The sequence below is a fragment of the Daphnia pulex genome, chromosome 2 (assembly GCF_021134715.1).
Source record: "Daphnia pulex isolate KAP4 chromosome 2, ASM2113471v1".
NCBI lineage: Eukaryota > Metazoa > Arthropoda > Branchiopoda > Diplostraca > Daphniidae > Daphnia > Daphnia pulex.
Window position 1 is genome coordinate 5,481,259 of NC_060018.1, and position 27,999 is coordinate 5,509,257.

The 27,999-nt window shown below is 41.4% G+C and overlaps 3 protein-coding genes across 6 annotated transcripts in view; 1 reads left to right on the forward strand and 2 right to left on the reverse strand.

Annotated features, from left to right (window-relative positions):
* LOC124188643 overlaps positions 1–16,522 on the reverse strand; it is a 119,397-nt gene extending 102,875 nt beyond the window's left edge. The window contains exons 1-2 of the mRNA XM_046581424.1: positions 16,254–16,522; positions 16,126–16,177 (exon numbers count right to left, since the gene is read on the reverse strand). The gene's annotated coding sequence lies outside the window, so the exon portion shown is untranslated. The remainder of the gene's footprint in view (positions 1–16,125; positions 16,178–16,253) is intronic.
* Positions 16,523–17,389: 867 nt separating this feature from the next.
* On the reverse strand, positions 17,390–19,536 carry LOC124189037 (protein YIPF5-like). 2 transcript variants are annotated; one of them, XM_046581998.1, is made up of 7 exons: positions 19,394–19,536; positions 19,111–19,250; positions 18,809–19,047; positions 18,693–18,727; positions 18,440–18,550; positions 18,071–18,252; positions 17,390–17,701 (listed from the first exon to the last, which is right to left on the reverse strand). In XM_046581998.1, exons 2-7 carry the CDS (start codon positions 19,242–19,244, stop codon positions 17,539–17,541), a joined length of 864 nt encoding a protein of 287 aa, XP_046437954.1. In that variant the 5' UTR covers positions 19,245–19,250; positions 19,394–19,536; the 3' UTR covers positions 17,390–17,538. The 2 variants fall into 2 exon arrangements, with proteins under 2 accessions (XP_046437954.1, XP_046437955.1); XM_046581999.1 differs by having other exon boundaries at positions 19,367–19,504.
* A 247-nt stretch (positions 19,537–19,783) lies between these two features.
* On the forward strand, positions 19,784–26,895 carry LOC124189038 (TBC1 domain family member 1-like). Of its 3 annotated transcripts, XM_046582003.1 has the most exons (17): positions 21,057–21,173; positions 21,240–21,319; positions 21,891–22,043; positions 22,112–22,510; positions 22,571–22,674; positions 22,742–22,856; positions 22,932–23,060; positions 23,128–23,242; positions 23,313–23,423; positions 23,487–23,688; positions 23,758–23,944; positions 24,024–24,271; positions 24,338–24,636; positions 24,756–25,538; positions 25,620–25,789; positions 25,870–26,151; positions 26,215–26,895. In XM_046582003.1, the coding sequence occupies exons 2-17, from the start codon at positions 21,287–21,289 to the stop codon at positions 26,416–26,418; spliced, it is 3,534 nt and encodes a 1,177-aa protein (XP_046437959.1). In that variant the 5' UTR covers positions 21,057–21,173; positions 21,240–21,286; the 3' UTR covers positions 26,419–26,895. The 3 variants fall into 3 exon arrangements, with proteins under 3 accessions (XP_046437958.1, XP_046437957.1, XP_046437959.1); XM_046582002.1 differs by lacking the exons at positions 21,057–21,173; positions 21,240–21,319 and adding an exon at positions 19,784–19,944; XM_046582001.1 differs by having other exon boundaries at positions 21,002–21,319.
* Positions 26,896–27,999: the final 1,104 nt, after the last annotated feature.

Here is a 27,999-nt window from a genome sequence, read left to right on the forward strand (position 1 = left end):
ACTGCTCTGCTGCTGCTGCAAGAGATCTTTATGACTTTGTCTGGAACTTTTGACAGCTAAGGAATGCAGAGAGGCCAAGATATGCTGATGCGCGTTCGAGGCGGCAGGTCATTACGGAAATGATTAAACCAAGTGAAGAGGCAAAAGACTCGAAAAAAAAAGTTCCCCTACACTACACACTACACAGTGACGATGGATTGGACGAAAAAAGAAAAAAAATATTATACGATATTCTCCTTTTTATTATTTCCAGAGTTTCCAGCAAGTCGAAAACGATGAAAAGAATAGAGAGAGAAAAAAAAGGTCTGGACCACGGCCCCCTAGTTCATCGCCCTCAGCGGATCCATTTCCCTAGCGGTCCGGAACGAAATTACATCGACCGACAAAATAAAAAAGGGAAAAAAGGAAGAAGAAGAAAAAATACCAACGGCCGTCGTCTTTTTTGTGTGCGAGTCTTAATAAAAGGGACGTAAACACCTCAAACACGTACGTCCGCTATGTGGCATTTTCTCTTTTTCTTGTTTTTAGAAATTGGTATAGCGTCCTTTATACCGGCCGATCCAATCAAAAGCGATGCGGTTCCATCTAGAAACAAAAGATATCGGAGGGAATAGGAAGAAAAAAAAAGAAATCCTGTTGGCGATCCGGAGAAGCTTCCAATAAACGTTAAGATAAACATTGAAAATGATCTTTTGACAAACAGGAACCGGTCGCTGTTGATGACGACATTGTCAGCAAAAAATCCATCTCAAGATGCCCGAGTAATCAAAAGTATTGAGGTCAACAACTGCATTGCTGACGTGTAGCCACGACAAACGTCACGGTTGGTATTTCACGACGAAACACACAACAAAATTTTACTTAAAAAAAAAAATGTTGAAAATAGTTTTGCCCAATTTTCTTTCACCAAACATGACGGTGCGTAACAAATCGGCCTTAGAAATCTAGACACAATATGCAGCAGCATCTTTTTCTTGACATGGTATAAAAATACGTAAACAACATTCCAACCAAGCATCGCGTCATATCCCCCCTCTACGTCTCCCTCCAAATCTTCAACATCCTTTCCAGTCTATACACAGACAAACTGCGTATGGCCTATGCTATAAACTGCGGAAGTGCATCTCCATGAATTCCCGTTTCCTTCCTTTTGAGCTTTTAAGTGAAAGGAGAAAAAGGCAAGAAAACTGGAAACGACGTAACGACAACAAAAGCGTATAGCCAGAGAGCTATAGAGTTGGAAATATACATACAAACACGGCTCGACTCAAGTGCGCATATAAATTCACTCGAATGAAAACAAGAAAATATGGTACCTACCAAAGTACACATTGTATACGTAGCACCATTGTATTATTGACTTTCTATTTCTGCTTCTTTTTGACGCTTTTTGAACCGTAACATTTTAATTTTCTTTTTTACTTTTCCTGCTGGGTGATTTTTCCTTTTTGTCTTCGTCTTGTCGCTGTCGGATGCATCATGCGACGCCCCTTTTTGATTCTTTCTATACCGTACCAGAACGAGGGGGAAATCACACAGACAGACAGGAAAAAAAAAAAAAAAAAAAAAAAAACTCCCAACAAAATGGAACCACACAGTGAGACTACATGAGAAATAAACAGCAAAATAAACCGAGAGTGGAACTCGAATTCCGGCAACTGTTTAATTTTCCCCTGGCAAAAGTCGGGAGTGTCCCCGCTGTTTTTCACGGAGCTCTTAGTAATTGACAACTTTCCGTCAATTAAAATTCACGCTCTCCGCTTTCACCTGTTGTTACACTTCCTGTGTGCTACTCGACTATTTTTCTTTTTAAAAAATTACCATAAATTTAATCGCAATAGAGTTATTCGGATTCAGTTTATTTTTGTTTAATGGGTAAATTTGACTTTCTGTTGCTTTGCTGGCGGGCAACGACCAGCCGTACCCAAAAAAAAACGAACCACTGCATTTTATTCTACGCACAAAGAGAAAAGTTTACCAGTTTAATTAATACTCGAGATCCATTTCAATTAATTTGTTCCGCTTCTTTCTTCAGCTGGTACATGTGTCCGTAATGGAACTGAACTTTGGCATTTTAATGCAAGGTGATGGAAGGAAGGATTCAGGTTATCCATTACATGATTTAGCCCCAGAGCTACCAGCAGAGCAACACCCATGCCTGTAAATCAATTTTTAAAAATACTAAAGCCGGAGTACAACAGGCTAAACTTTCTTGCTTGCCTTACTTGAATTCGTTCGTAAACATCAAATGAGTTCACAGCCAAAGTTTAAAAAAACATTCCCCTTTGAGTGTTGACCTTTCAAAGGTGACTCTTTGTGAAGCAATCTGCAAAGTTGTGATTTGGCCGACGAACGAAAACGCGCCCAACCGAAACATAAACTGTTGAAGGGTCAACAGAATCCAGCGCGGATTCCAATTCCTTTGAAATGGTAATTGGACGAACGCGTCAATGAGCGACTCTTAATCAAATTGGAATCGAGGTCGTTACACTGAAAACAAGTAAATAACCACTCACAAATCTCATGCCAGAGTTCCTCATTCCATCTACATCAATGATCAAACAAATATTTTGGCTGTGTCATCAACGGCAGACGTTCACTCAACACGACGGATTTTTTATTTAAGGGCGGCATTCAAAAGGAGAAAATGGTTTCGACGAAAAGGCCTGAATCAAAGAAGTGACACAAGCGACGTTTGACAACTCAAGTGACGATAGCAACAGAAATATAAAAGTCAAGACGTGGGTGAGAATTCTTGACATTATAAAGGGGGACAACCTTGCAGAATAAAACGCATTTTTATGTTCTATTTTGTTATTTAATGTTGGGTTTTTTTCCAACTGAAATAATAAACATAATGGCAAAGGTGGAACTTTGACATTAGCCAAAGCCTACTCATTTGCATGCGTCATAGACTCTTTTAAACAATAAAAAAGTCACCAAGTGACTAAATAGTTTAAGTTGACACGGATTACTGATACATGAAAATGACGCAAATGCTATTCCTCGGAAGTGAACTGACCTTACCGACGGTTGCCTACCGACTCGCAATGGAAACAAATAAAAAAACAAGCAAGCAAAAAACAAAAAACAAAGACGTCTTGCTGATTGCTCGATTTCAAAGACTCCTTTCATTTTGCCTTTAATGGAGACCGACACAATCAATTTCAATTTCGCTCGTCTGCATCGTCAGTTGTGTTCACGGAGAGCAAAGACATTTTGTGCTCAACCCCCGTCCACAACTTCAAACGTCAAAGATCACGTGGCCTAAGCGGACACATCCTTTTGTGCCGTGACCCTTTCTTGTTTGTTTTGTTTTCTCTCTCTCCTGGACAAAGAAAAAAAAAGAACCTCAACAAAGCAGCAGCCCCTCTCGCTTCTTCTCCCTTGTTTAATAAATGACGGACTCGTGTCATCAGTCGCCCTGTTTGCAGAGTACGTATCCAGTAAATCCCCCGCGTACAACCCTGCGTCTAGCTGGGCAGGCAGGCATTCTCACGGAATGGACAAGTAAAGAGACACGAAACGAGCCCGGAAGTAATGCCTTTTGCGACAGCGACAACAGAGGGCAGAGGAAGAGCCAGAAGAAGAAGAAGAAGAAGAAGAAAAATGATCATTCCATACCGATAAGTCAAACAAATGTCTAATAAAGAAGAGCTTGTGTAGAAACTCGGGGGAGAAACAGACGCACATACAAGACAGCAGTACGAGGGGCTTGGCTTTTTTTTTCGATGCAATAAAAGGTCGGCGATGAAAGAGAGCGGCCGTTTCTTTTCTTTCACATGTTGGGAGAAGAAGAAGAAGCAGGAAAAGTTATTGACGAGGTCCGCAGTATATACTACCGACGGTTGAATATCGGCGTAATGACGCAGGGCCGACTCGCATCCACTCCCGAAGCCAAATAATAATAAAGGAGATCTCATAAAAGTACAGAAGAAAAAAGAACAAGCCAAAGCAGAAAGATGAAGCTTAGAAAGTGAAAGATGCCGCCGAGGACCATTGCCTAACTTTTAGGCAATGGTAGGTATGTCACTTAACTCCCTCCCGAACGAAAAGACTCGGCACTCTCTACATTCTCACCCCATCTCTCTCTGATATGAAAGAGAGACCCTCCCCATGGTCGTCGGTCGGATGACAAACGGGGCCAAACGGGCATCAGCTCCTAGTGGCGGCCATAAGTGCAAAGAGAGACGGCGTCAAGAGTTTCCTACCGAGTGATTACGCGGACATTCATCATCAGTTGGCGTCAAACATCTCCGGAAAGAAAAAATAAAATAAATAAATAACCCGCCCCAGCAAAGAGCTAGCGCGCAGAGATATGTGATACCGGCTAGCAAATAAACAGAAAAGGCCGTCGAATATTGTAAAAAGAAAAAGGGAGAAATAAGAGCTTGATAGATATTAAAGAGACAGAAACACTGCGAGCGGGGTACAAGAATGAGCGATTTATAATCTATTACCACGTCTACCAGTAAGTTCCCATTCTTCGGCGCCACCGATGCAATGTTTCATCCGCCAAGGCGTATATGTGTTTTATTTCTTTCTCTTCTCCAAAGAAACAGCAGCAAATCAAACGAGAACCAGCGAGTACCACTACATATACACACTGCACTCGGAGCGTAATTGATATTAATGGCAAGCTCAGAGAAAATGCTCTGCCATTGCTTCAAATGCATTATTACGTCTTCAAATCCCTGTTATGACTCCCAAAGATTAAGCCCAAAGTTCATCTGCCGGTCACCGCGCCATTGGTCAAGATGGCTGTTGCTCTTGCCAGCACTGCCATTCTTTTTGAAAACAAAGTCAACTCCCGTTCAAATGGCGATAGATTGCGACTCAACGTGTCACTGTCTAGGACGTCATGTGCAAGGATCGGGCAGAGAGAGTGGCGGTAATATGTTCATTAGTAGCATCCTCCTCCTCCCGTTAAGTCCTCCAGACGCTCCGTGTCGTGATAAATCAAGACATATCAAATGCGTCCAACTCTGCCTCATGGCTTTTGCTCAAACCCGTGTTAGCCTTCGTGCCTGGTCAGGGACAAGCTCCAATACATGTCCTTAATCTAGAGCGCACAAGTTTCCAACAGACCAATCGAGGCCTGGCGCTGCTGCTGCCTCTTCCCTTGATGTCATTTCTTCCATTGCCAAACGAGAGAGAGAGAGAGGATGACGGCAGACGCCAAAGATAGTAGGTGGTGTATTCTTGGCACCACGAAACCGAAATCAATATTTCCCGCTCTCTCTCTCTCTCTCTGCTGTTCGATTCGCGCAAGCAAAATGGGAAAAAACGGAAAAAAAGGAAAGGATCAAATATTCACGTGTAGTAGATGCGCCATCGAGCGAGCGGGAGGAATAAAGGCATCGCCAAAAATCGCTGATATTTTCAATGAAAAAAAGAAGCAAGTGTCGTTTACACTTTCATGTCGACACATGAAACGGAAATCGGGGGTGTGTCGTGACATTCCCCACGTCTTTTTTTTTCCCCTTGTAGTTGCGTCGATTCCTATAAATAATTGAATTACGCCAAGATGATGACAGCTGCTTGGAATAAATGAACAGCCTTGCGGTGGTAGCTGCTGCCTTCAACTTGGCGGAATTCAATGCATATGTATCAAACCCCTAACCATCCCGACATTAAAGCTCAACTACGATACACTAGACCGGGCTGTGCATAGCATAGAGTCTAGTCTAGCTACAAACTCCCGGGCTCCTTGTAAGAAGAGAGACACAATTCCTTTCATTATCTGAATTCTAGCAGCCATCGTCCTCATTCTTATTCGCCTTTTTGGATGTGTGCCCGCCTTCATTATGGATGACGATACATAATGGATGGATATAGAGTTCGCGCTGAGAAAAATATATAAATGTGTATATGTTATATTATATATAGAATGAAATCTAATATATAAAAGAGAGAGAGAGTAGGAGTGCGAAGCCAAAAATCAATGTGCATCCAGCAATGACTCGCCTCTCATCCGGCACTGACGCAAAGCGCGCTGGTTTGATCAAACAAGAGTTGAAAATTGCACAACAAGAAGAAAAAGGCATATTACCCACGGAAAAGTCGGCGTGCGAGTTTAAAAAAAATTAAATAAAATAAAAACCGATAAAGACGCAGCCACAAAGCGCCTGTGCACCGGCATCTAAACAGCTCCCTGCTCTATCTCTCTTTCTTTTTCTCTTTACCTCTGCGCAACGAATCGATATCAGGGAGGCATAACAAGTCTTTTGTCTACTTCCAGCAGTAGTAGTTATACATACAAGAAGATGGAAATTGGATGGGGGGGGGGACCCCGAGAAAGGTAAAATGTACGGAATGTTGCACAGCTGTCTTGTCTGCCAAGCTCAGCCTAGTGTACGTGCGTGTGTGTGTGTGTGTGTGCAAAGAGATTCGCGCCATGTTAGGAGGAAGACGATTCTTGGTTCGGCAAGCGGGGGTCAATTAACTGGGACCGTCGTCTCTGCCGCCCAATCTAGAAACCAATTAAGATTCGCATACGAGTCAATCATGTAGACATGGCTGCTGCGCCTCCGTACTAGTTGCCGTCTTCACTTCGATGATTACACATGTACCAACGTTGTTAGAGCAACTTTTTTTTCCTCGCCCCGCTCTTCTTTTGCCGTTCGCAAAAGACGACATGCGCCAGGTCATGAACAAACGCAACGGACTTTTCCTTCCATCTACAGCCTAACGAGCCGCTGCTCATTAGGCTAATTTCGGGTCTATTCTTTTAGTCAAAGTCTGCCAGGGGCCCCCCAAGAAGACCGGTCCTCATCTAGTTCTCTTCTCTTGACGCGATAGATTAATGAATGCTGAATCTCACAACTTTTATTTTGGACTCGGGCTTGAGCTCAACGCCATTCAGACACGTAATCGCTTTACATTTAACAAAAAAAAAAAAAAAAAAAAATCTAAAATGTTGCTAACTTTCTTTCCCTTCGCGCCTCCGATCAATTATCACCCTTCTTATTTTATTTCCCCCATTTTTCTTTCTCTTGCTTTCGGCTAATAAACTAAACTCGGTCGTTACGTCGTTTAACGAGGTCTACACACACACACAGACAGAGCACATAACAGTATAACAGACTCGCTCGTTTTCTCGGTAAATTGTATATATTTTGCCATTTTAAAAGAGAAACAATTTTTACGATACGACTATTGCGTCGATATTAAGCGGTCGTCGTGGTCGTCTGCGCTTTGTCAGCTAGGGGAAGGGGGGGAAAAAAATCCCGGCAAAGCCGATGGCGCAGACGGAAATTGTACCGTGCAGCGGAGGTCCGCGTACATTTTTAAAAGTGCCTATTTTTAAAGTGAACACGCAGAAAACGGGAATTTCAGACAGCCTCCAGATAAATACGTGTACCGAAAAAAGTGTTGAAAATAGTGCGTCGTAAAAGAAAATAAAAAGAGTTTTTACCGGGCAGCAGCCAGTACTCCACGTGTTACCAATAAATGGCACATCATTAGAGCGAAGACACTCGAGGAGAAAATTATGGACAAGATTTTTCAGCGCAACGACCCCCCCCCCCCTCCTCTATACGCTAGTCCATAAAATTCAGCAGGGCACAAAGAAGACGCTCGAATTCGGGTCCTTAATCGAATGGCTTCCAGTTCAATCAACTATCGAAGTATATCCCATTACACACGCTGTCAACTTTCTGCATCCTCCCTTTCACTAGACGACTTTGCCGTTGATCACATTTCGGTAATTTTGTCCGGCTCTTTTCAGCGACAGCTCCTGCTACTACAACGCAAAGTCACACACACACCCCTTTTCTTCCATCTCATTACACGCGTACCTACTGATCCAGTAATCAGCTGCCGTGTAATCCCTTTAAGCATGCAGAGAGGCAAGTTACTAGGATTCTCTATTCTAGCTTTATTCCCTACGCGAATAAATTCTTATTCGACGAGGAATAAAATTTCAACCAAAAATGAAATCGGTAAGGCTTGTACGTAACTTCTCCCGGTGGGGGGACAAATCGAACGGTTAGCTCACAACGAACAGGAAGAAGGAACCAAAAAATCAAAAGCAGTGATACATTTTTCAAGTGCAATTGCACAATAAAATCTAGCTTGTTGCGCTGTTCTCATCGATGAATTTTAGCTAGGAAGAAGATGAAAGTAATCGCGTGCATCTGGAATGAGGTGACGAGAGCAGATTGGCTTTGATTTTTCGTGTCATGCTTTTGTGTTGGACATTTGACGACCGACGGCCGGGAGCGTCGCGTGACCAGCGCCTCTATCGTGCACCACAATAGTTGGTCACGAAACCTATCAAATCTATTTGAAAGAAGAAAAAAACTAGGTCATCATCGGAGCCTACGGGCTATCGAATACGTGAGTCTATTGTATCACATCATGGGAAAATATATATATATAATGGACTATTGCCTCATTCGATCGAGTAAGAGAAGAGAAAATTACATCGATTCAAAGAGATGGCCGCCGCCGACGACGACGAAGTGGATGCGATAGGAGGGGGGGGGGGGGAATCCGGTGCCGCGGCCATCACATCACTGACGATGGTAATGATGATGAAGGCGACCGACCGGCCATCATCTCGAGTCGTGCCGTTCATCTGTTTTCATGCAGGCGATTCACTCACAAAGGAGGAAAGAAGAGAAGGAGCAACACAAAAAAAAAATATATAAATAGATAAGATGTCTGGATGTATCTGGCTCGAGTATTACGGAATGGCTGAGACGGATGGAGATGGAGTGAGACATACTAAGTGAAAGCTTCATTAAGTCTCCGTGATCTATCTATTTGGGCTATAACAGATGGCGCGTGTTCCGAGCTTTCACCCTAATGAAAACGACCCCCCGTGTCAACTGGCCACTTACAACTGACCCAACCAGACATAAAATCCTGAACACGAATATCTTTTTGGCGTTTCTGCTTTACTCTTTATTTCTTTTTTTTTTTCTCTTTACTTAGTAATTTCTTTCAGTTAGATGCGACTTGTGCTGCCAAAATGAATTCCCTTTAAAGCCAGTTATAAGCCTACGCGATTCAGTATATACAGTGTAGCAGATATCCTTCCAGACGTATGGGACGTCTAAACTTCAACGTCAATAAAACCACGGGGCACAACATTGCGCCAAAAAGGCTCTCAGGGTTTCCTCGGTCCAAGGCCCTTTGATACCATGGAAACCGCAGCGTCTTTGATGTAAAGAGATAGGATTGTCGCAACATCATACAGGATGAGAAATCCGCCTTGTCAACGTTCTGTTAAGTGATTCAAATTTTTTGTTGTCAAATAAAAAAGAATTCTACCTTTTTTTTTAGAATGCATCGGCATCACGGTCCCAAGCTGAAGCTCTTGTTCCCGACATATCGGTACCGTAAATACACCGATACAATACACCCTGGTTTCAAATCCCACGCTCGCTCTCTCAAGGGTTTTCCCTTTACCTACATCTTGACGTAGGCAATTATCCAATATCAAGGCCACCTCATATTTCATTTGAGCTAAACTTCGAATTTGGGTGGCGTGGGCGGGTATTAATTCAAACTTTAAATGAATTTCCCGAAATGTATTTCTTTTTTCTTTTCGCCGAAAAAACGTTGACAAAAAGAAACCATAAAAATGACTCCGGGGAATTCGTGCCAACCCACGCGCCCACATTGTAATAGATGAGATGGAAATTTATTAGCCATATATACCGATGATGGCAGATATACCATTAATAAAATAACACTTGGGTGGAAAGCCATTTCTTTTGCGCCTTTGACGTAACATTTTCCTTTGTTCTTTCAGCTTTTATTGAAAGAGAAGATCTCATCATCACTCATCCTCCTTGGTACAAGTCGCTGATTGTCCCGCCCGCTTTTGCCCGTCCAATCCCGGACGGAGGTGTCTAAAAGGCCAAAGATCCTCCCACCAAATCTCTGATGGATTAGGAACATGGTCTACTTCATATCCCAGCGCCCGAGCCGACCGCAGCGACACCACCAACAACCACAACAACAACAACTAGAAAATAGAGAGAAATATAGCCCCGGTCTGGAAGCGCGGATGGTATACCGGGATTCCCATCGGGATCCAATCAAGTCACGAAAGATCATCCGAACCGATATTTTTCTCTATTTTCCACGACAAGCGCAGCACAACCGTGGAAACAAAGATCAACTTTTTCTTCTTCTTCTATCTCTACTTCATCGTTTGATTTTTCTTCGTTTATGGCGTGTTGCCTAACACGACACAGGGGAACAGAGAAGAGTCAACGACAACTCACGGCAACATGTCTAAACAAAGGCATAGCGATCCAATTTCTCACATTGCCCCATCTCTCTCCCCACCTTCGTTCAAAGGTGTACCTCGTTTTATTGAATGCCGTCGTCAGATACTCTGACACAAACAATCAACTGTGAGGTATCGTCTCTTTGCTTTATCGTACATCTTACACACTCCGTCTGATCTCTTTTCAATCCGACGGCAATGCTGGTGCCTGTTGGGGATCCGCCGAAACTTTTTCCTTGACGGATAACCAACTCCAACATTCGACACGAAAAACTACTTGGCAAATTTTGAAAAAAAAAGAGAACCGACATGAAAAGGGGAAAATCGTTCATCTTTCTATTCATTTTCTATCTTTCGTTAACGATCTTATCTTCAAAAATCTGGAAGGCTATTTTAGGAGAGAAAAAAGACCAGAAAAAAAGAAACTGGAAGAAGCCATTGGGGGATCAACTGAAAGAGCTGGCGGGCCAAACCGAAAAAAGAAGCGAATGGTAGTAGGGGGTGGTGGTGCGGATACGCGCAATAAAAGTGTGCGCCAATACTCACTAGGTATGAAAAAAGAATCCATCGGAAATCAATACAGTTGCACGTCCTTCCCTCCTTTCTTATATTCTTCTTCTTCTTTCTTTTTAGACGTCGTCTAAATAAATATTCCCATCTATCAAATTGTAATCGCATAGCAAAAGGAAAAACTACATTGTTTTTTTGTCGTGCGATAGCCATCTCTGGAAAGTGCAAGCGTAATCCGATTGGTAGTTGGGAAACGGCGCATTGTATTGGCGACTCTTTTATTTTCTTTCGGCATTTAAGTCTATTATAATAACAAGGGCCAATCATGTGAGTGACACTTAACCTCTATCTGAGTAGAGTCTTGTGCATCGCCTACCTGTTTTGGATAGATGAGTCGAGCCGACTCAAGCGTTGGTAGTTGTTACGCGTAATGGATTCTCAGAAAAACAAATTAATGACAACATTTTTTTTTCTCGACGAGTGAAAGAAGAAGTGTAGGCTCTCTTTTTGATTAATTTCGTTTAGGGAACGCGTATTTAATTAAAAAGTTGCCACCTCCCGGATGAAAAAAAAAAGTATAGTTATCTTCTTATTTTATACCCTATTCGTCATCTGGGAAATACTTTAGATGCGCTCGTAATGCCTCCAGTTTTACTTGATGTCACCCCATGGAGAAAACCCCTTAGCACATGAAGCCGTGAGAATTGAAATTTGACTGATTTCCTCTCAGCTTCCCTCCCACCTCGCTTATTCCCCCCATCAAGACGTTGGGCTAAGTGGCCCTGATAGTTTCCTAATCTACCGAGAGAGAAGACTTGACTTCAAGATGGCTATTTAACGTCTGTCTGTCTCTCCCTCAACCGAGTCCTGTCTTCATTTCCCTCCAGTTTTTTACTTCTCCCCCTTTTTTTTTAGCTCCCTGCAAACGTTAACGTTAAGATGGTGATCCCCTTTTCTCCTTTTTTCTTTTTTAGACGGCCCCGTGTTTGACTTCCTCTCTTGGGCGGCAATCACGCTACTCCGGTAGTCTGAAAAGCGAATTTCCTCCCTGGATCTATTCGGGCTACTACCACTACGGCTGTACACACACTGCAAGTGTCAAGGAAATAAAAAAAGAAGATAAGAGCAAGTATAGAAAGAAAAGGGAAAATCCGCAAAAAAAAAAAGGAGAAACCAATCATTTCGGAGAAGAGTAGAGAATAAGATTCATCGATCAACATCGCCCTAACGGTTTCCTCTCGTATACTTCTTCCAATCTTTCAGACACTCTATCTCCTTCCACCCTTCGGCCATGCTCTCCTTCATCAAACCGGTAAATAAGAGATCAGAGTTTAGATGCAAAAGAAAGAGAAGCGATCGAGTAAAACTACTCATCTTATATGTATATATATACATGTATCCCCGGCATCAACACCACACCCGCTCAAAGCGACTTGAGTGCAGGATTTTTTCAAACAAGAAAAATGCAACTACATTAGTCAGTACCGAAAAAGGGTTACCTGACGTCTTCTTTAGTAGCCGACAGCCCGTGCAAGTGTTGACGTTTCAACTGAACCGAGTTCCATTTGAGGAGCCGGCTCTCGACTCGAGAGAATCGAGAGACAATTGCTGTCGGTAACAAATAAAAAAGACGAGGGCGTCACGCAGATCGTCAGCCATCACAAAAGGTTACGAAAACAAAGTGGAAGGATCGTGACGTATTTCGCTTAATGCAGATTCGCATTGACTTCAGAGTTTGGATAAGTCAACAGGGAGATGCAAGAGAGTTGCCCATCTGAAAGAAGACAGATTGCCTTTGCTTCACCAACCGACTACAGAGAATCGTGTGTGAGTATATTGAAACGTAATTTATTTTGTCACGGGTCATAAAAACCAACGCGCGAAATTCATTGAGCGAACCGAAGCAATTCAATTATTTCTACGACGAGAGCTTTTCAATTGTTTGTTCTCATTTTGCATCTTCTGTTCTACCCCCTCTATTTTTTTTCTCTGTGCAGATTGCACTGCTGGAGAATACCGCTGTGTATTTCGCATAACTCGTCGACGAGTTCGAAGTGGTTAGTAGGGGGGCGAATGCTCAGCCATAACAATTCGACGTAACAATACCGAGCACGGTGCATACGTAATTGGAGTCAAATAAGAAGATACTCTGAATAGACACAAGTGGAACTCTCCCATGTGGCGCGCGCGTCTGTGTAACGAGGCCTCGCCATTTCTAGAATTTCAAGTGCCACGAGTTTCAAGGCCCTAGGTATTTTGCATCAACCCTCACAGCACGGGACACAAGAGAGAGAGAGGGAAATTCACTTGGTAACAGCGACCCTATTGTGGTTAGAGTCAATACCTCGTTAAGGCAATCATATCAACCCCCACAATTCTATAAGGCATTGAAACAAGAATCCCCAAAGGAAAATAAAATGAATAGATACGCGTCCAGGCTAATTACGCCCGCAAGTTCTCTTACTTCGATCCTGCAGGGAAAGGTCACAAGTTCTCAGGTTTAAAACCCCTTTCTTCTCCTTGGAACAACAAAAAGACACGATCCGTTTCAACATAATCACAAACTGTTTACGGCGTAGGAGGGAATATCCCGCCAACAACAAGATTCTCGTCAAACGAATCCAAAATTTATGGACCGACAAATACGATGGTCATCAACAAGACTAGTAGGGATGCTATTTCGGCCCCACCTACTCAGATTTCGTAAACGAGCGGCCGACCATTTCCATCAGCTTTGCAGCAGTGGCCACCGCCACCTTTCCCCTGGAGAGGATATCACGGAAACCGGTCATGTACTTTACAGAGACCGCATACAATGTCGCTGAATAGCCAACGGTGGTAGGCCATTGTCCTTGTTAGGTTCTCGATGACGTCTCCGTAGATATATTCCGATCAGGCTTTTCCGCTCGTCGGCCGACGAATCCGGATCGGCGTTTCGGCGAGAGGAAGAAAAGAAAATATACAGTGCAAGTGAATTAGCGCCGCAGAGAGAGAAGTGTAGTATAGAGAGGATAGCAAAGGGGCTAATTGATTTCTTCCAGCACCCTTCACAGGATCTCGACGAGGAACGGTTGTGAAGGGAGAAATAAGAAAACGGAAAGGTTTTGATGGTTTCTGACCAAATGTGATTGTTCGGGGATTCGAGGCATGATTCACTATAGAATCCAGTAGAGCAAAAGAACGCGTTAGCGATAGAGAGTGAAAGATAAATAAGCTTTGTTTTCACACACAAACAATCGATCTCACCTAACATCGACGTGCCCGAATTACCTAGTAGAGCGACACTACTATTTCTAATTAAGAAGCGTCTCCCCCCCCCACACACCTCTTTCGCATGATAATCCACCAGCAAAACTTGAAAAAAGTTACGTTACCCCGACGAGAGAACGAACGACCATTTTAGTTTAAGGAACGCCGTATGCAACGAATCTATCAGCAGGATGTTAACTAATTTCGATTCTCGTTCAACTTATCAAAATTTTAAAAAGGTTGGATCGACGACTACGACTTCCACGACAATGTCACCCACCCCTCACCCTTTAACTCCCTTTAATGATGGAAACATTCGGTCGATTCGAGACTGAATTCAATTACAAGAAACGTTCCTTTTTCGTTTCATTTTCGCTATACGACGGGATTGCGTGGTGCCTTCATGAAGATAAGCAAAAAGCTCCTTCGGTGCAGTTGTCTGCTAGTTTCTATCATGATTGCACAAGACAAAAGATCCGGCTCGCTCAGCAGCTTGTGTTTCGTGGCCGTACAATATAATAAGTTTGCTTCGCCTTCTTGGCCAATTGATGGATGGCGAGCATTAAAACTTCCATCAAACAAAAGGCTAGGAACAACGCTACGTTTAAATTAACTGAACAGTATACCTTGATGGTTTTCAACCTTTGATTACTATGAAAAAACTTTTTAAACGTGAAATTGCAATCGCAAACAAAAAAGAGGGGAAAGGCCAATTATACGAGCCAAGTTCGACAAACTCTGGAACTGGATTCGTGTTGACTGAAAATAGGAGAACGTTCATAATTAACCCGTTACTTTTTAACAGCACATCTTCGGTGGGGTTATTCATAAAGGATCAAACTATCAAACAGTTCAGGGAGGATAAAAGTGAAGAGAACGGAATCAACGTGTCATTTGTAACGTATCTTGAAGACTTTTACAACAAATGCATACATGTGTGGTTCCTGGTGGATTACGGCGAGTAATTCCTCTACATTGATCTGCAAACTTACATCCCACACACACGTCTCCCCCACACAAGTCTTGCTGTCGTCAGTTCCCTGAGAAGCTGCAAACGTCCTCTCACGTGGACTACAAGGCACACTTCTATCGATCGACGCGTCTATTCGGGCAACAGACGACTTGCACAGTTCTCCAATTAGACGACTTTATCGTCCCTCCAGTTAGGATCAAGCTATGATCACATACATAGACATTCACATCAGATCACCTTGATATGAGTGCACATCTCATAAAAAATTTAATTTCCCATCATGCCAGACATATGAAAATCGACAAGGATAGAGAGGCAACGGCCACAAGGATCCGTCAGGGAACAACAATAATTAAATTACGCCTCGCTGATTTGATTCGCCAAATACCCCCCCTTTTTGTAAAAAAAAAAACAAAGAACTTCCAACCACAAGTAAAAAAAAAAAGACATTCACCATGCGTTTAAACCTCGGGGAAACAGTACAAGAAAACCGACAAAGCGACCAATGGTTCTTCGTCGTCGATTTGTACGCAATGTCGTTTCAATTGTTTTGCAACACCCAGAAAGGTAACAGCGAAAAAAGGAAAAAAATACGCATCGCATGACTGGAGGGAATTCAGCAGTGACTGATAACCACGACTCGATAGCTTGTAGACACGAGTCTCCATGGAAACGGAAGAGAGCTGTTAACCATTGGGAAAAAAAGGAAGAAAACATACATAAGGTAGCAAATAAAAGAAACCCAGCAGTTTGGCCCTTAAGGCCCATCGACCAATAAAGAGTGAAATGTAGGGTAGAACCGAACTAGGCCAAGCTATTATTTATTCTAATGGTGACAGCCCCAAAAAGTGTGGAAAAAAAGTGTGTACAATATTTTAACGCTAAGGCCGATCTCGACGTCTTGTTTTCAATCGAACAGTTAAAAAAAAAGAAAACAAGAACGAGCTATGAATTCCTCTACATGACTTGACTGTTAGTCACAAGATGGCGTTGCATACAATTTTTCAAAACTTAAACTCGGGAATTCACGATCATGTCGTGAAAAGAAGACTATAAATATGTCCATTCAACAATAAGCATTTGATAAGATTCTCGATTGGCACAGAGCACACATTCAACACATACATAAGGTAAAGCAATTTCCTACCTTGACGGCGTGTCCTTCAGATAACTCCAGAAGTCCAGGTCACACCAATTGACTAAAGAAAAGTAATATTCGTGAGCTCATGGTACTACTGGAATCAATTCTAAAATGTTTATAAATCTAATTTTTACCTGGGATGAGAAGTTCTTGGAAAACCCATTGCAGTTAACCTGGTGTAGCATTGATGTAACACTGAAAGCATGACTGAAAGCATACTGCAAATCTGGATCCACTCTGATAACCACTAAACCAGCCAATGATCTTGTTTGTCTTAATATCTTGTTCAAAGCAAACGCAGTTAAAGAAGCCAATTTTCAATGTTCACAATGGGGCGATGCAAAATGAGGGCTTGTCTCTGGAACCACTTAAGATAGATCTTACTGTCTCGCTGGAGTGCTAAAAGTGAAAACGTGGGTCGTTTCATTTAAACCCTACCTCCTCTAAATATGTAAATTTAGAATCATCAGTTGCCAAATCAGAGTAAATGCAACCTTGTCAAGTTGTCAATGGAATAAAAATAAATATTTTTAAAATACTTCAGTTTCAATGTGTAGTATCAAATTTAAATGGGGTAAAAAATTACAATAGAATATACACAAAAAATCTAGTTTCTAAGTTTAAATGCAATCGATCGTTAAATTTTGTGCAAAAATCTTAAAATCTCCAGTTTGGCAACAATAGAACTACAAAAATTCAAAATCTTTGGTTTGGAAGCAAACAAAAAATATATTGAATGCCGTAACGAAAATAAAAAGTATGCTTACTAATTAAGGATTATTCTTTGCTGCTGTTCTAGCGGCGGCATTGTTGCTTACCCAGCTTTGAGCAGGTTTCTTTACAAGTAAATACGATTGATAATTGAATTGAATAGCCCAATTGGAAGGAAGCCTATTGATTATTGTCAAGAGAATATATATTTAAATCCTTCAAAATTTAGTGCAATTAACTGTATCATGAAACAATTTGATTTCTTCTTTAGTGAAGTTAACAACCATTATACAGGGGAGAAAAGAGTTCGTTGTGCTATAAAAATCAATTTTCCGTTTCGATGGTTTTGTTAAATTCAAATAGACGCAGATATCTGCTGCACACATAACTCATACCTCACCGACATATACTCTTTAGGATAATGATTGGTTATTAGTTTTCTTTTCAATTTATATCATGTTTTATTTTGTGTCTATGTTGGCTGCACTGTCGTTACAACATTAGCCGCGTATAATTCCATATGCGTAACCAGTGAATTGCTGATTTTACTTGTCATAGATGATCAGTCAGTACAGTATATTCATCACGATGAAGGAAATTATCTTTCGAAAGCTGGAGAAGGCAAGTAAATTTAACATATTTTAGAAGGAAAAAGAAGAAAACAAAATAGCTGGAAAGTAAAAGAAAGAAATGGAGAATTCGTTTTTTTTAGAAGATTGTGAGCAAAGCAAAAACGCCGTACAACATTGCGCACGGATATGCGACTAGCGGCTGTTGGTGATCCATAGTTAAGGCTGTTACAAACAATTTCGAAGCTGAAATCGAACACCATAGGATGGCCAGTGCCGTCAACACAATACCGAGAAGTCCCCTAAAACAGGAATTATTTCTTTAAGACGATTGAATTATATAGGACATATAACAAAAATGTTAATCCAATTAAGACATTTGTAGACCTAGATTACCGTCCTTGTATAGGAAACTGGATTCGATTAAATAGGAAGAAAGTTAAAAGATTATGTTCAGGATATCGAATATTCGGATTAAAACAATACTACAAATTCATTACGATTTGGTAGCAATGCTATTCATCAGAGTTTTGGAACTATTAATTATAAACGGGGGAATAATCTACACTGAAGATGGGCTTAGAGACAAAATCAATTGAGCAAGAATACACCGATACATGTCCCACAGCACCTACAATGAAAATAACCCAAAGAGATCAAATGCAACTTACTGGAGTGATATTAGAATGCTGATTCCTGAGAGTGCGACCATGGGTAACAGGCAATACCCTAGGACACTGACGGTGACTCCAATGGAAACGCCCGATACGGCCATCAAGTTGAGCATAGCGTAAATCGCCAGACAACCAAGTACGCCTATCCCATAGATGTAACTAAAATGGACCTTCCCAGACTAAAATCCAAGTTTAAAAAATTCATTAACAATAATTAGTTCATTAGCAAATCGCTACACAGAATTTCATTAATTAATGATCATGTTTTAGAAACTTGTTTGTGAAATGTAAGGTAAATCAAAAGAAATAATAATACCAACAGACATGTAATTTAAAGGTCTGGACGTTTTCAGATGACATGCTTACCAGAAGGAGGAATCCTCCAAAAGCTAGGACGAACGCGAGTGGTCCAGCGAGGTCTGTGTCTTGCAAAATTGAGGCATCAGTCTCTCGCAAGGGGTTCAGTACGGCTAACGTCTAATAACATAAAATTTTACATAATATTGTAACTGCCAATTATGTTAAACTAAAATTTTATCAGAAAATTCCAGTCAAAAAAATTATTTTGTAAAACAATCAATGACTGCCTATTAAACCTTATTTTGTTAACATACTGTACCTTTTGAAAAATATGGTCAGGATTGATCCCAAGTTCTGTCAAAAGCACAAGAACATTAATTATATTCTTCTATGAATAACAAGATGCAACTTCCAAATTAATAATAAATGAAACACCTTCAAGCAGAGGGGGTTCATCATCAAATCCAGTTCCAGTGGAAGCCACAGTTGAGGCTGGGAACGAAGAGGCATTTGGGTTCAGAAACTGCTGTCCACCATACACAGTTGGTGGTGATCCTATGTATGATGATTCATAAGCCTGCTGTAGTGGTGGATAAAGTCCAGCTGAGGTGCTTGTGTCAGGGATAGTATTTGTATGAGCTGATGTTTGAGAATAATCAAATGACTGGAAATGCCTGTTGTCAACGAATTTTGTTTATTATGAACAGTTTCAAAGGTATAACTAAAATAATACTTACTGCTCTTGCCCGAAATTTGAATCCATGTCAAAAGAGATTCCTTCTCCTTGGTTAGCATCTCCCCAGCCATAACCAGGTTGAGCCATACCAGCAGACTGTCCATAATAATAATTTGGATCGTTTGGATTAGCCATATTGATCTATATGAAAAGAAACAACAACAAAAAAGGGAGTGAATTTTGAAAAAGAAAAATGCTTTAACATGCAGAGATCCTTTTGTTTCATTTCACTCATAAAAACAAACATAATTTCTAACTTTTTATTTCTTTTCGATAAATTTTACCTTGTTTCAGCGGGAAAATATATTACTGTTAACTTTTACTGATAAATAAATAACAATCAGTAGACACACATATGTAGATGACGTTGGAACTTGGAAATAGAGGAGTGGAATCGGCTTGTTTCGTCTGCTAAATAAAATGATCCCGCACAGTTTATAGGCTAATTTTATGTTAATAACAGATTTGCTTGAAAGAAAAGGAACGTACGTACAAAATAACTTTCCTCCACATTAAAAAAATTTTCACAAAATATAGAAGGGCTCTTGAAACAAATTTTTCAGAGTATTTGAACGTAAAAACGTTTTTGTTTGTAACTTTGTACTGAGTTGGCACACCCATTTTACGCGGATTATTTTTGAAATTTTTTAGTTGTCAGGTCTCAGGTCTGTGAATTGTGAGTGATATTTTTGTGACTGTGTCTTTGTTTGTTTGTTTAGGGAAATCGGATAATTTTCACATGGGATAAAGCATTTTTGAGGTTAACCTGGAAATATCTGAATCAAGTAGTGAAATGGGTATTCAGAAATTAAAAACTGGTACTCAAACAATAAAGGTATAATACATTTTTTCCTCCTTAGTCAAATGTTGGCCTATAGACCCTCTGATCTTTCAAATCATGTCTTGACATAGAGCATAAATTTGACAGGAATACATTTTTCTCTGAAACCCCTCAAAAGCGATGATTTCCCCAATACAAATTATGGATGAGTTTACTTAGGTATGAATAACATTATTAACTCAAAGTTTGTAAAAGAATTTTTACTCGTTGGTTTGCTAAATTAAGAAGACATGATTTGAAGTAAACTTTATTAAACTAAAATGTGTAATATTAAGTAAATAAAATCTTCAGTCGTCAGTTATGGTGATTCAACTTGAATAATACTGAAAGGAAATACTGTTGCAATCACAGAAATGTTTGTGTATACATCTTGAAGTCTTTTAGTTATAAAACAGCTACAGAACTGTGTAAGGAATTACTTTTATTGCTGTGTGACACAATTTAGGGGCACATAACTTATTAAGAACTATCTAATCTTTTCAGTCTATTTCATAACCAAAACTCTTGCTAATAGGGGTTATTGGGGATTTCACAGAGGACTTCGTATTTTTAGAGTTCACGCCGCATCCACGTGATGGTACACGTGCATTGCTGCATTGAAAGGAACGAGAAAAAAAAATTTCCATTTTGATCTTTGGTGATTGTCGGTGGAACACCCTGGAAAACGCTGGGAGTCACCAAAAGAACGTTTCAACATGTGGGATTACCGTGTTAGTTCTAAATTTGTCTTTCTTTCAAATTCGCGTTTTTCGGATGGCGTAATCTAATTGAGAAAAAGGAAAGGCAATCCTCAATTCATCCACTCAGTTTTCCGTTAATCAGTTGTGGAATTGCGTTTAGTATTATAATTAAACTATTTTTGAAGTCCTATAAAATCTGATATAATGTTCCAAATGACCAAATGTCCCTAAAAGACTACAACCAGAAGGTTGACGAACATTTGTCGTGTATTGTCATTTGAACAGCATAATATTTGCTTCGCATTCAATCCTTTCTCAAAATTTTTCTTTGCCAAAACAAAAGGGAACGCCTCGTATAGGACGGGCGTCAGTTCTATCTTTGGAGGTGCATGTGAAGAGCTGCTGACCCTGCACATGATCGTATCTCGGCTATTGCACGGGAGGCATGGGCTCACGGCCTCGTAGCTCTCAGTCGAACACAGCGTCTCGCCAGGCGATGGTACACAGTTCACATTCGTCTAATTGGTACTGAAAGGCAATGGTGTGACTTGTTAAAGAGTTCGACTTGATATCGCGTCTTCTGGAAAATGATAACGATACCATCTTTAGGAAATCTAGCATTAATAAGTGGCTTGCCTTCCTCCCAGACTAGTGAAATGCCAACTAAAAGCGGTAACCGAAACGGATCGGTAAGATTGTTTTTTTCATCCCCGAAATTGTGTGAAAAAAATATCTTTCTCTTCTTTTAATCTTAATTCTCGATGGGCAGACTTGTCAAGATATTACATAATCAGTGAACTAAAAGGACTCGAAAGCGTTGTGTACAAGAACCGACAGTCCTGCGTTGAACGTTGACGTCGTCCGTGTCTATTTTCGTCCTCAATGTTTGCTATATTATTTTTATGTCTGTGTCCTCGATATGCCCCACCGCGCTCGACTTCAACCTTCTAGTATTTGCTCTGACGTCTTGGATCATCTGTTTCTCTCTTTGCGTTTTGAAAATTTCTCATTTCTTAAAAAGAGGAACGGTTACGGAGATTTTTGGCAATTGTTCCGCCAATGGCAAGTTTAGGAGTTTCGTGGGCGTTCAAAAGCTGATGCCAAATCACTTTTGTCAACGAAAAGCTAGAGTAGGAGACAAAATAGCTTTCGTGGGTGGGGTGGCTGACGTTACATCCCAACAGATGACCTCGTTTCGCACTTTGTTGGCAATCGAACTTGAACGAAGAAACTAATTGTGTTGTTTACCATTTGTTGCAGGTTCTTGAGATGTTTTTAGGTTCCCGAGATCACAGCAACAGAGAATCGAGAGAAGGTTCTATGGGCCCGCCGTCTCGCCAATCCAGTAATGCTAGTGTTTCCAGTATTACGTCGTTGCAAGATGCCGGAAGCTCCGGATCCCAGTTTTTCGAGGTAAAATTAATCTGCAAAATTTTGGTGATGACACTAAAATTATATCTTTCTTATTGGTTTCCATGTAGGTTCTGTATCTTGGCAAAATCAAATCAGTGTCTCACCGCAAAGCACCGCCAACATTTATTGATGATGTGCTGAAAAAATTCCGTGCTCACAACGAGCTGGAAGAGCAAAAAGGCAGGCAGATGAGCCTGCCTGCGCAAGCGAGCAGTAATTCATTCCTTCAAACGGCTAGATTTCCCAGACCGACTAGTTTGAGTGACATTTGCGGGGATAATCGAGACGTCTACGAAACCCGTCATATGTTTACCAGTAAACTGGTCGACACTCAGGAGGAGGAAGAGTTCACCGAAGCGCAACCTGCAATAGCAGCTAGCAATAATACTTTGTCTATACTCAAACAGACTGAAGAAGTCCTTAAAACGCTATCAGATCGGATGGAGCCTCAGCAGAAAGTAGTATCGGTAATGACCCCTCATGCAGGAATAAGGTCGTGATTGTAAAAATGTCGTTTTCCTCTTTAGAACCTTTCAATACCTCAAAGTGGGATAGCAGGCATTCAACAAGATTCATCGGCAACTTTTCGTACTCGAACAGCTAGCGGGGGTGTTTCCAGTTTGCCACCCAGGTTAGTATTTCTTTCTATTTCGTAAATAAATCACTGACATTTATGCATCACGAATATTAACACGCAGAAAAGATTTATCTCTGGAGCCAATAACGCGTGGTCGTGCAAATTCTACGGGCAGCGTTTCAGCAAAAGGACCTAAAAGGGTGTACTCGGCTACAAACTTGGAAGTTCCTCGATCGGTATTGAATTCAGATTTTTTTTTTGCCTAGTAGAATTTAGCCCAGTAACGAGGTATTCCAAATATTTGGCAACAGGTCACAAGCAACGAAAATAATCGCACAATGCTGTTGCAAATCAGCCGCTGTGACGTAAAGCTCATCAGTCCAGATCGTAAATCCGTCATGTTGAGTAAACCATTCTGTGACATATCTCATTGCTCACAGGTAACACTATAGATTTCTAGCATATCTTTTCAAGGAGAATGTCGACAATTTTGTGAAATTTCACTAGGGTATTCAACATCCAGACAATTTTGGCTTCATCTGCCGTGACGTCGCCAGTGAAAATAATGTGTGTTACGTTTTCAAATGTCAAAATAGTTCGGTTGCCGATGAAATCATGACCGGTATACATTTGAAAAAACGAAATTTACATCTGTCTTTGCGAAAAGTTGATTTTGGTGGTTTGATTATTAGTTTTAAAACTTGCTTCCCACTCTGCGGCTGAATCTCAAAGGCGAATTCACGGTAACCTGTGTGAGCACTGCCCTGCCGTTTGGCTCCAGAGACTAATGACCGATGTCGAAGGTCGGTTTGATTTTTTCTCAGTACATGTTTCTTGTTTTTTAATCTTTAATTTGGTATTTTCAGGATTGCCTGATCAGAAGGCCCATTGTTTACTGCTAAGACGCATTGGAACTTTACCTGAAGATGATCAAGAGCAATTGGTGGCCAAATATAAAGGTGCTGATTTGACGAAAACCAGTGAACAAAACGATCTTCTGCTGCTGCTTTTAAAAGCGCATTGCGAGACGCGACAAATGACTCACGTTCATGACACAGCCGAGAATAGGTATGCAGTTTTGAAGTCACAATTCCGAAAATGTTAAACAGTCCTGTAATTCTACTTTTCTATTATTAGACACGAGTTTTTAAGTCAGTACTTTGATGGAAGCTCCGGCACCATCTTTAAAAAGGCCAAACGTTCCTTGACGAATTCCTTTGATCAACTGTTGAAACGAAAAACTAAAGAGGAAATGGATCGCGTTTCACCGCAACCGGCTTTCCACCAGACTAGTCTCCCCCCTCGTGTTGGGAGTCATGTTGAAGTAGATTTACCAAATTCTTTCAATCCTCGATACAATTTTTAATTCTTGATGTTTGTTTTTAATTATTTATTTATAACAGGTAACCGAAAAGACCCCATCAAAGCTATCTTTTCGCTTCGATGACGGATTCAGTCAGTCTCCATTGAAAGGTGACCCTAACGAACGATCGGAAGGCTCTCGCCCGAGGTCCACAACGCTTTGCAGTTCTCACGGAGACACCATCAAGAAGGAATTGAAAGAAATGCAGATCAAACGTAGAGACAGCAGAGAGAAATCGGAAATGAAACCTGAAAAAAGCCCCACCTTGAAATCGCCTATCATGGACATGTAAAATCAACTTGTCTTTGTATTAAGAAAAGAAAAAATCAGACTCATCATTTTTTTCCATTTTAGTTTCTTCAAAGTCGGAAGTCCAGCCCCGGCTCATGTGTCGCATCCGCCAGAAACACCGAGCCCTCGTAGGCCATCATCTGCGGCATCTTGGCGTCAAGCCATTTTTCAGCAAGTCAAGTCGCCAAATCAGAGCAGCCCTAACGAGTTCTGTGTTGGGGGAGACGTGCGAAAGTATGGAGCTGGTGCAGATCAGGGCCGTACCCAACGAACTCGCGAAAGTTATCGGATACTTTGGAAAAAGGCCATCAAACAACAAATCATTCTAATACGCATGGAAAAGGAAAACAAACGATTGAAAGGTATACGTTTTTTAATGTTTGTTGAAAGTTTGTTTTTGTTCCACAAACTCACGCTATGCGCTTGATCGTGTGTGCAACTTCTTTTAACGATTCGATTCCGTGTTATATTTGTTCTGAAGCTCATCAAGAAGAGATGGCAATCAAGCGGATGAAGTTAAACTACGATGAAATTGTCCAATGCGTGCGCCCCGCCTCGCAGTTGTGGGAAAAGCTTCTTAATTCATCTTCCAGTGTGGCCCCGGACTTTCCCACCCTTGCCCGTGCCGTCGAGAAGGGAGTGCCGAAACATCGACGAGGCGAGGCTTGGCAGGCCCTGGTCAACACGCGAAATCTGATGGAAACCCAGCAGCCTTCGTGGTGTCGACACGCAGCTCACGACGATTACAGTCTGTCCTCCCATTCTGTTGATTATGAAAATTTCCCTCTGCTTGATGAGCCGTACGAGGACCTTCTCGGCCAGCTCACTTCTCATCAGCACGCCATCATCATCGATCTGGGTCGCACATTCCCCACGCAGAAATATTTTCAGGCCTCTTTAGGACCCGGCCAGTTGTCGCTGTACAATTTGCTAAAAGCTTATTCGTTGCTGGACAGTGAAGTGGGTTACTGCCAGGGCCTGAGTTTCATCGGCGGCGTACTGCTCATGCACCTGGAAGAGCAGGAAGCCTACTACATGCTCCGCTACTTGATGCTAGAACTGGGGCTCCGCCGCCAATACTTGCCCGACATGGCGGCTCTCCAGGTTCAATTGTACCAAATGGCCCGCTTGCTGAGGGACTCGCATCGCGATCTTTACGAGCATCTCGAGGAGAATGAAATCAGTCCCACTCTCTACGCAGCCCCGTGGTTTTTAACTCTTTTCGCCTCGCAATTTCCCCTGGGCTTTGTGGTTCGCGTTTTCGGTAAGATGTCGGATGTATTCGAATGTTGCTCTTATTTGATTAAATCTTTTTTTTATCTTTCTTATATTTTTCCGTATTCAGATTTGGTTTTTATGAACGGTATGTCGATGGTTTTCCGTGTCGCGCTATCTTTGATTGCCGACCACAAAGATATGCTGCTCCAATGCCGCAACTTTGAGCAGTTGATGGATTATTTCAAAACCACTTTACCGTCCATGGGAGCCTCTCAGCTTGAGCGTGTCATCCGCGAGGTTGGAAATTACTTTTTATTTTTTGGTTTTTAATCACTTTGGTGCGCGAGCATTCCATCAACTTTTGTTGACTTTTCCAGGCACTCGCGCTGGACATTTCACGGCAGCTGGCGGCTTATGAAGTCGAGTATCACGTTCTGCAGGAGGAGATAGTCGCTGGAATTGCATCTCCCAATAGCCCGCAACATCAGGCCACCGAGGATTTGATGGAGAAGACACGCTTTCTGGAGGAGTCCAACATGGTACTTCAAAAGCAAGTGCGTGAGTTGCAGGCCCAGCTCCAATCAGCCAAGGTTACCACGCGCATCTTGGAAAATAATCTGAGCGCTAGTCAATCCAAGTACACCAGGCTCGAACGAGAGGTAAGCCTTCGGTTGTTGATTTTCCCGATTTAGTTCACGCAATTAATCGGTTATTCTGTCTAGCTGGGTGAATATGAAACGGATCGAACGTCGCTGATCCATTTGATCGCCGATTTGATGAAGAGGTTGCCTGTTGGCCAGGAAATCACCATTCCTCCCGACGTTGCCCGTTGCCTGGAAGATTACAGCACCGTGCACGAAGGAGGCATTGCCATCATGATCACGCCCTCTTCGAATAAAAGTTCAACGGCCGCCATCACCAGTTGAGAAGAATTTCAGCGATCACATATCTCTATCTTGGCTCATTTCACGACACCGCTCTCGTGCCTCTTATAGTTAACCCAGTGATAATATTTTATTTTTAATTTTTTTCTTGTTTGATCAAGTTGACTGCGCATTGCACAAATTGTTTTGTGACGTACTCATTTTGACATTTTCATTCATTAACCACCGTTTGATTTCGTTTCTGTGACATTGAGCTTGCCCGACAAGTCGATTCGCAAAGGCAAACGAATCTCATGCATCCATCGAGTTGTGATCCGTGATCTAATGGGGCTCTTTTTTGTTCTAGTGGGGGGGAATAAGAAGTTTGTGGATTGATGCTTTTTAAAAACTTCAAACTCTTTCCATAATTCGTTATGCGATTCTGCTGTACTCTCTTTAAATAATCAAACAGCAATATCCTTCTGTGGATTTGTCAATATTTACTCTCATTTTGCGCAATAAACTCATGTTACGTAAAAAGCAACGAATTCTTCTGTCTAAGAGGATCAAGGTTTCAATCTATTGATGACGTCCTTCGAGTGAAAACATTTTATCCCCCCAAAAAATAAGAGCCTGGACTTGTCCATTTCAAAAAAGGAAATGCAAAAAGTAAATGATATGGGTATAAATAAAACTCACTGTCGAAAAATCCCTGTCGGCAAGTGGGCATTCGTATCAGTATCTCAATTCCAGTTGGGTTGACGATAGGCACTTACCAAAGGCCACACCGTTAAAGGTGTGGCACTCTGCGCAACTGTAGTTATGGGTGGAGTTGAAATAACATTTGAACGAGAGTGCCTTGCACAACACAACATAATCGTAGAAGAATAAGAAGAAGAAAGGTCGCTAGAAAATGTATCGAGAGCTATATAAATGCGCTCGACCGCGGTCAAGAGCTGCAAAATGCCAAAAAATGGCCAAAGTCGTTTCGTGAGATGAAGGAATTTGTTTTGTTTTTATTGTCATTGGCTGTGTGGTGCAACGCAAAGGCCAACAACTTCCTCTCGTGTCCCAATCTCAAGTCATTCGCAGTCCATTTTAAGAAAGCGGACGAGAGTAGGTGGAAGGAACAAAAAATATTGAACACGAATAGCAAAAAACGGAACGTTCTTATTATACAACAAAAGAAAACTTGATTCTGTTTTTACTGGGAACCTGTCCGCAAACCCAAGTTTTTTTCCACCGCTACTTATCAGGGTCGCTGCTGGCACGCATGTTTTTCTTTGTTGTGTGTGAAGACAATTGCGTTCTTCACACATTTTTCTCTACTGGTAATAACCAGCACCGACAATTGATCGATGCAGTTGCTTAAATAAATGAATCATGTTGTTTTGCAAATACTGTCTTTCAAAGTCAATTTTTCCTGGTATTTCCAGGATTTGACATTGGCCGATGGGATTAAACGAAGCGCAAAGCCAATATGAATAAGCTCACGTCATATGACGACGTTCCATTCAAAGTTTAAAAAAAAAATAACTCTGTGACGCAATAAAAAATGATGTAAATGATGTAAAAGAAAAATACGCTGGATTATTAACTGGTTTCTGAGAATGAGAAATCACTGTCGCTTCGAATTATAGTCTG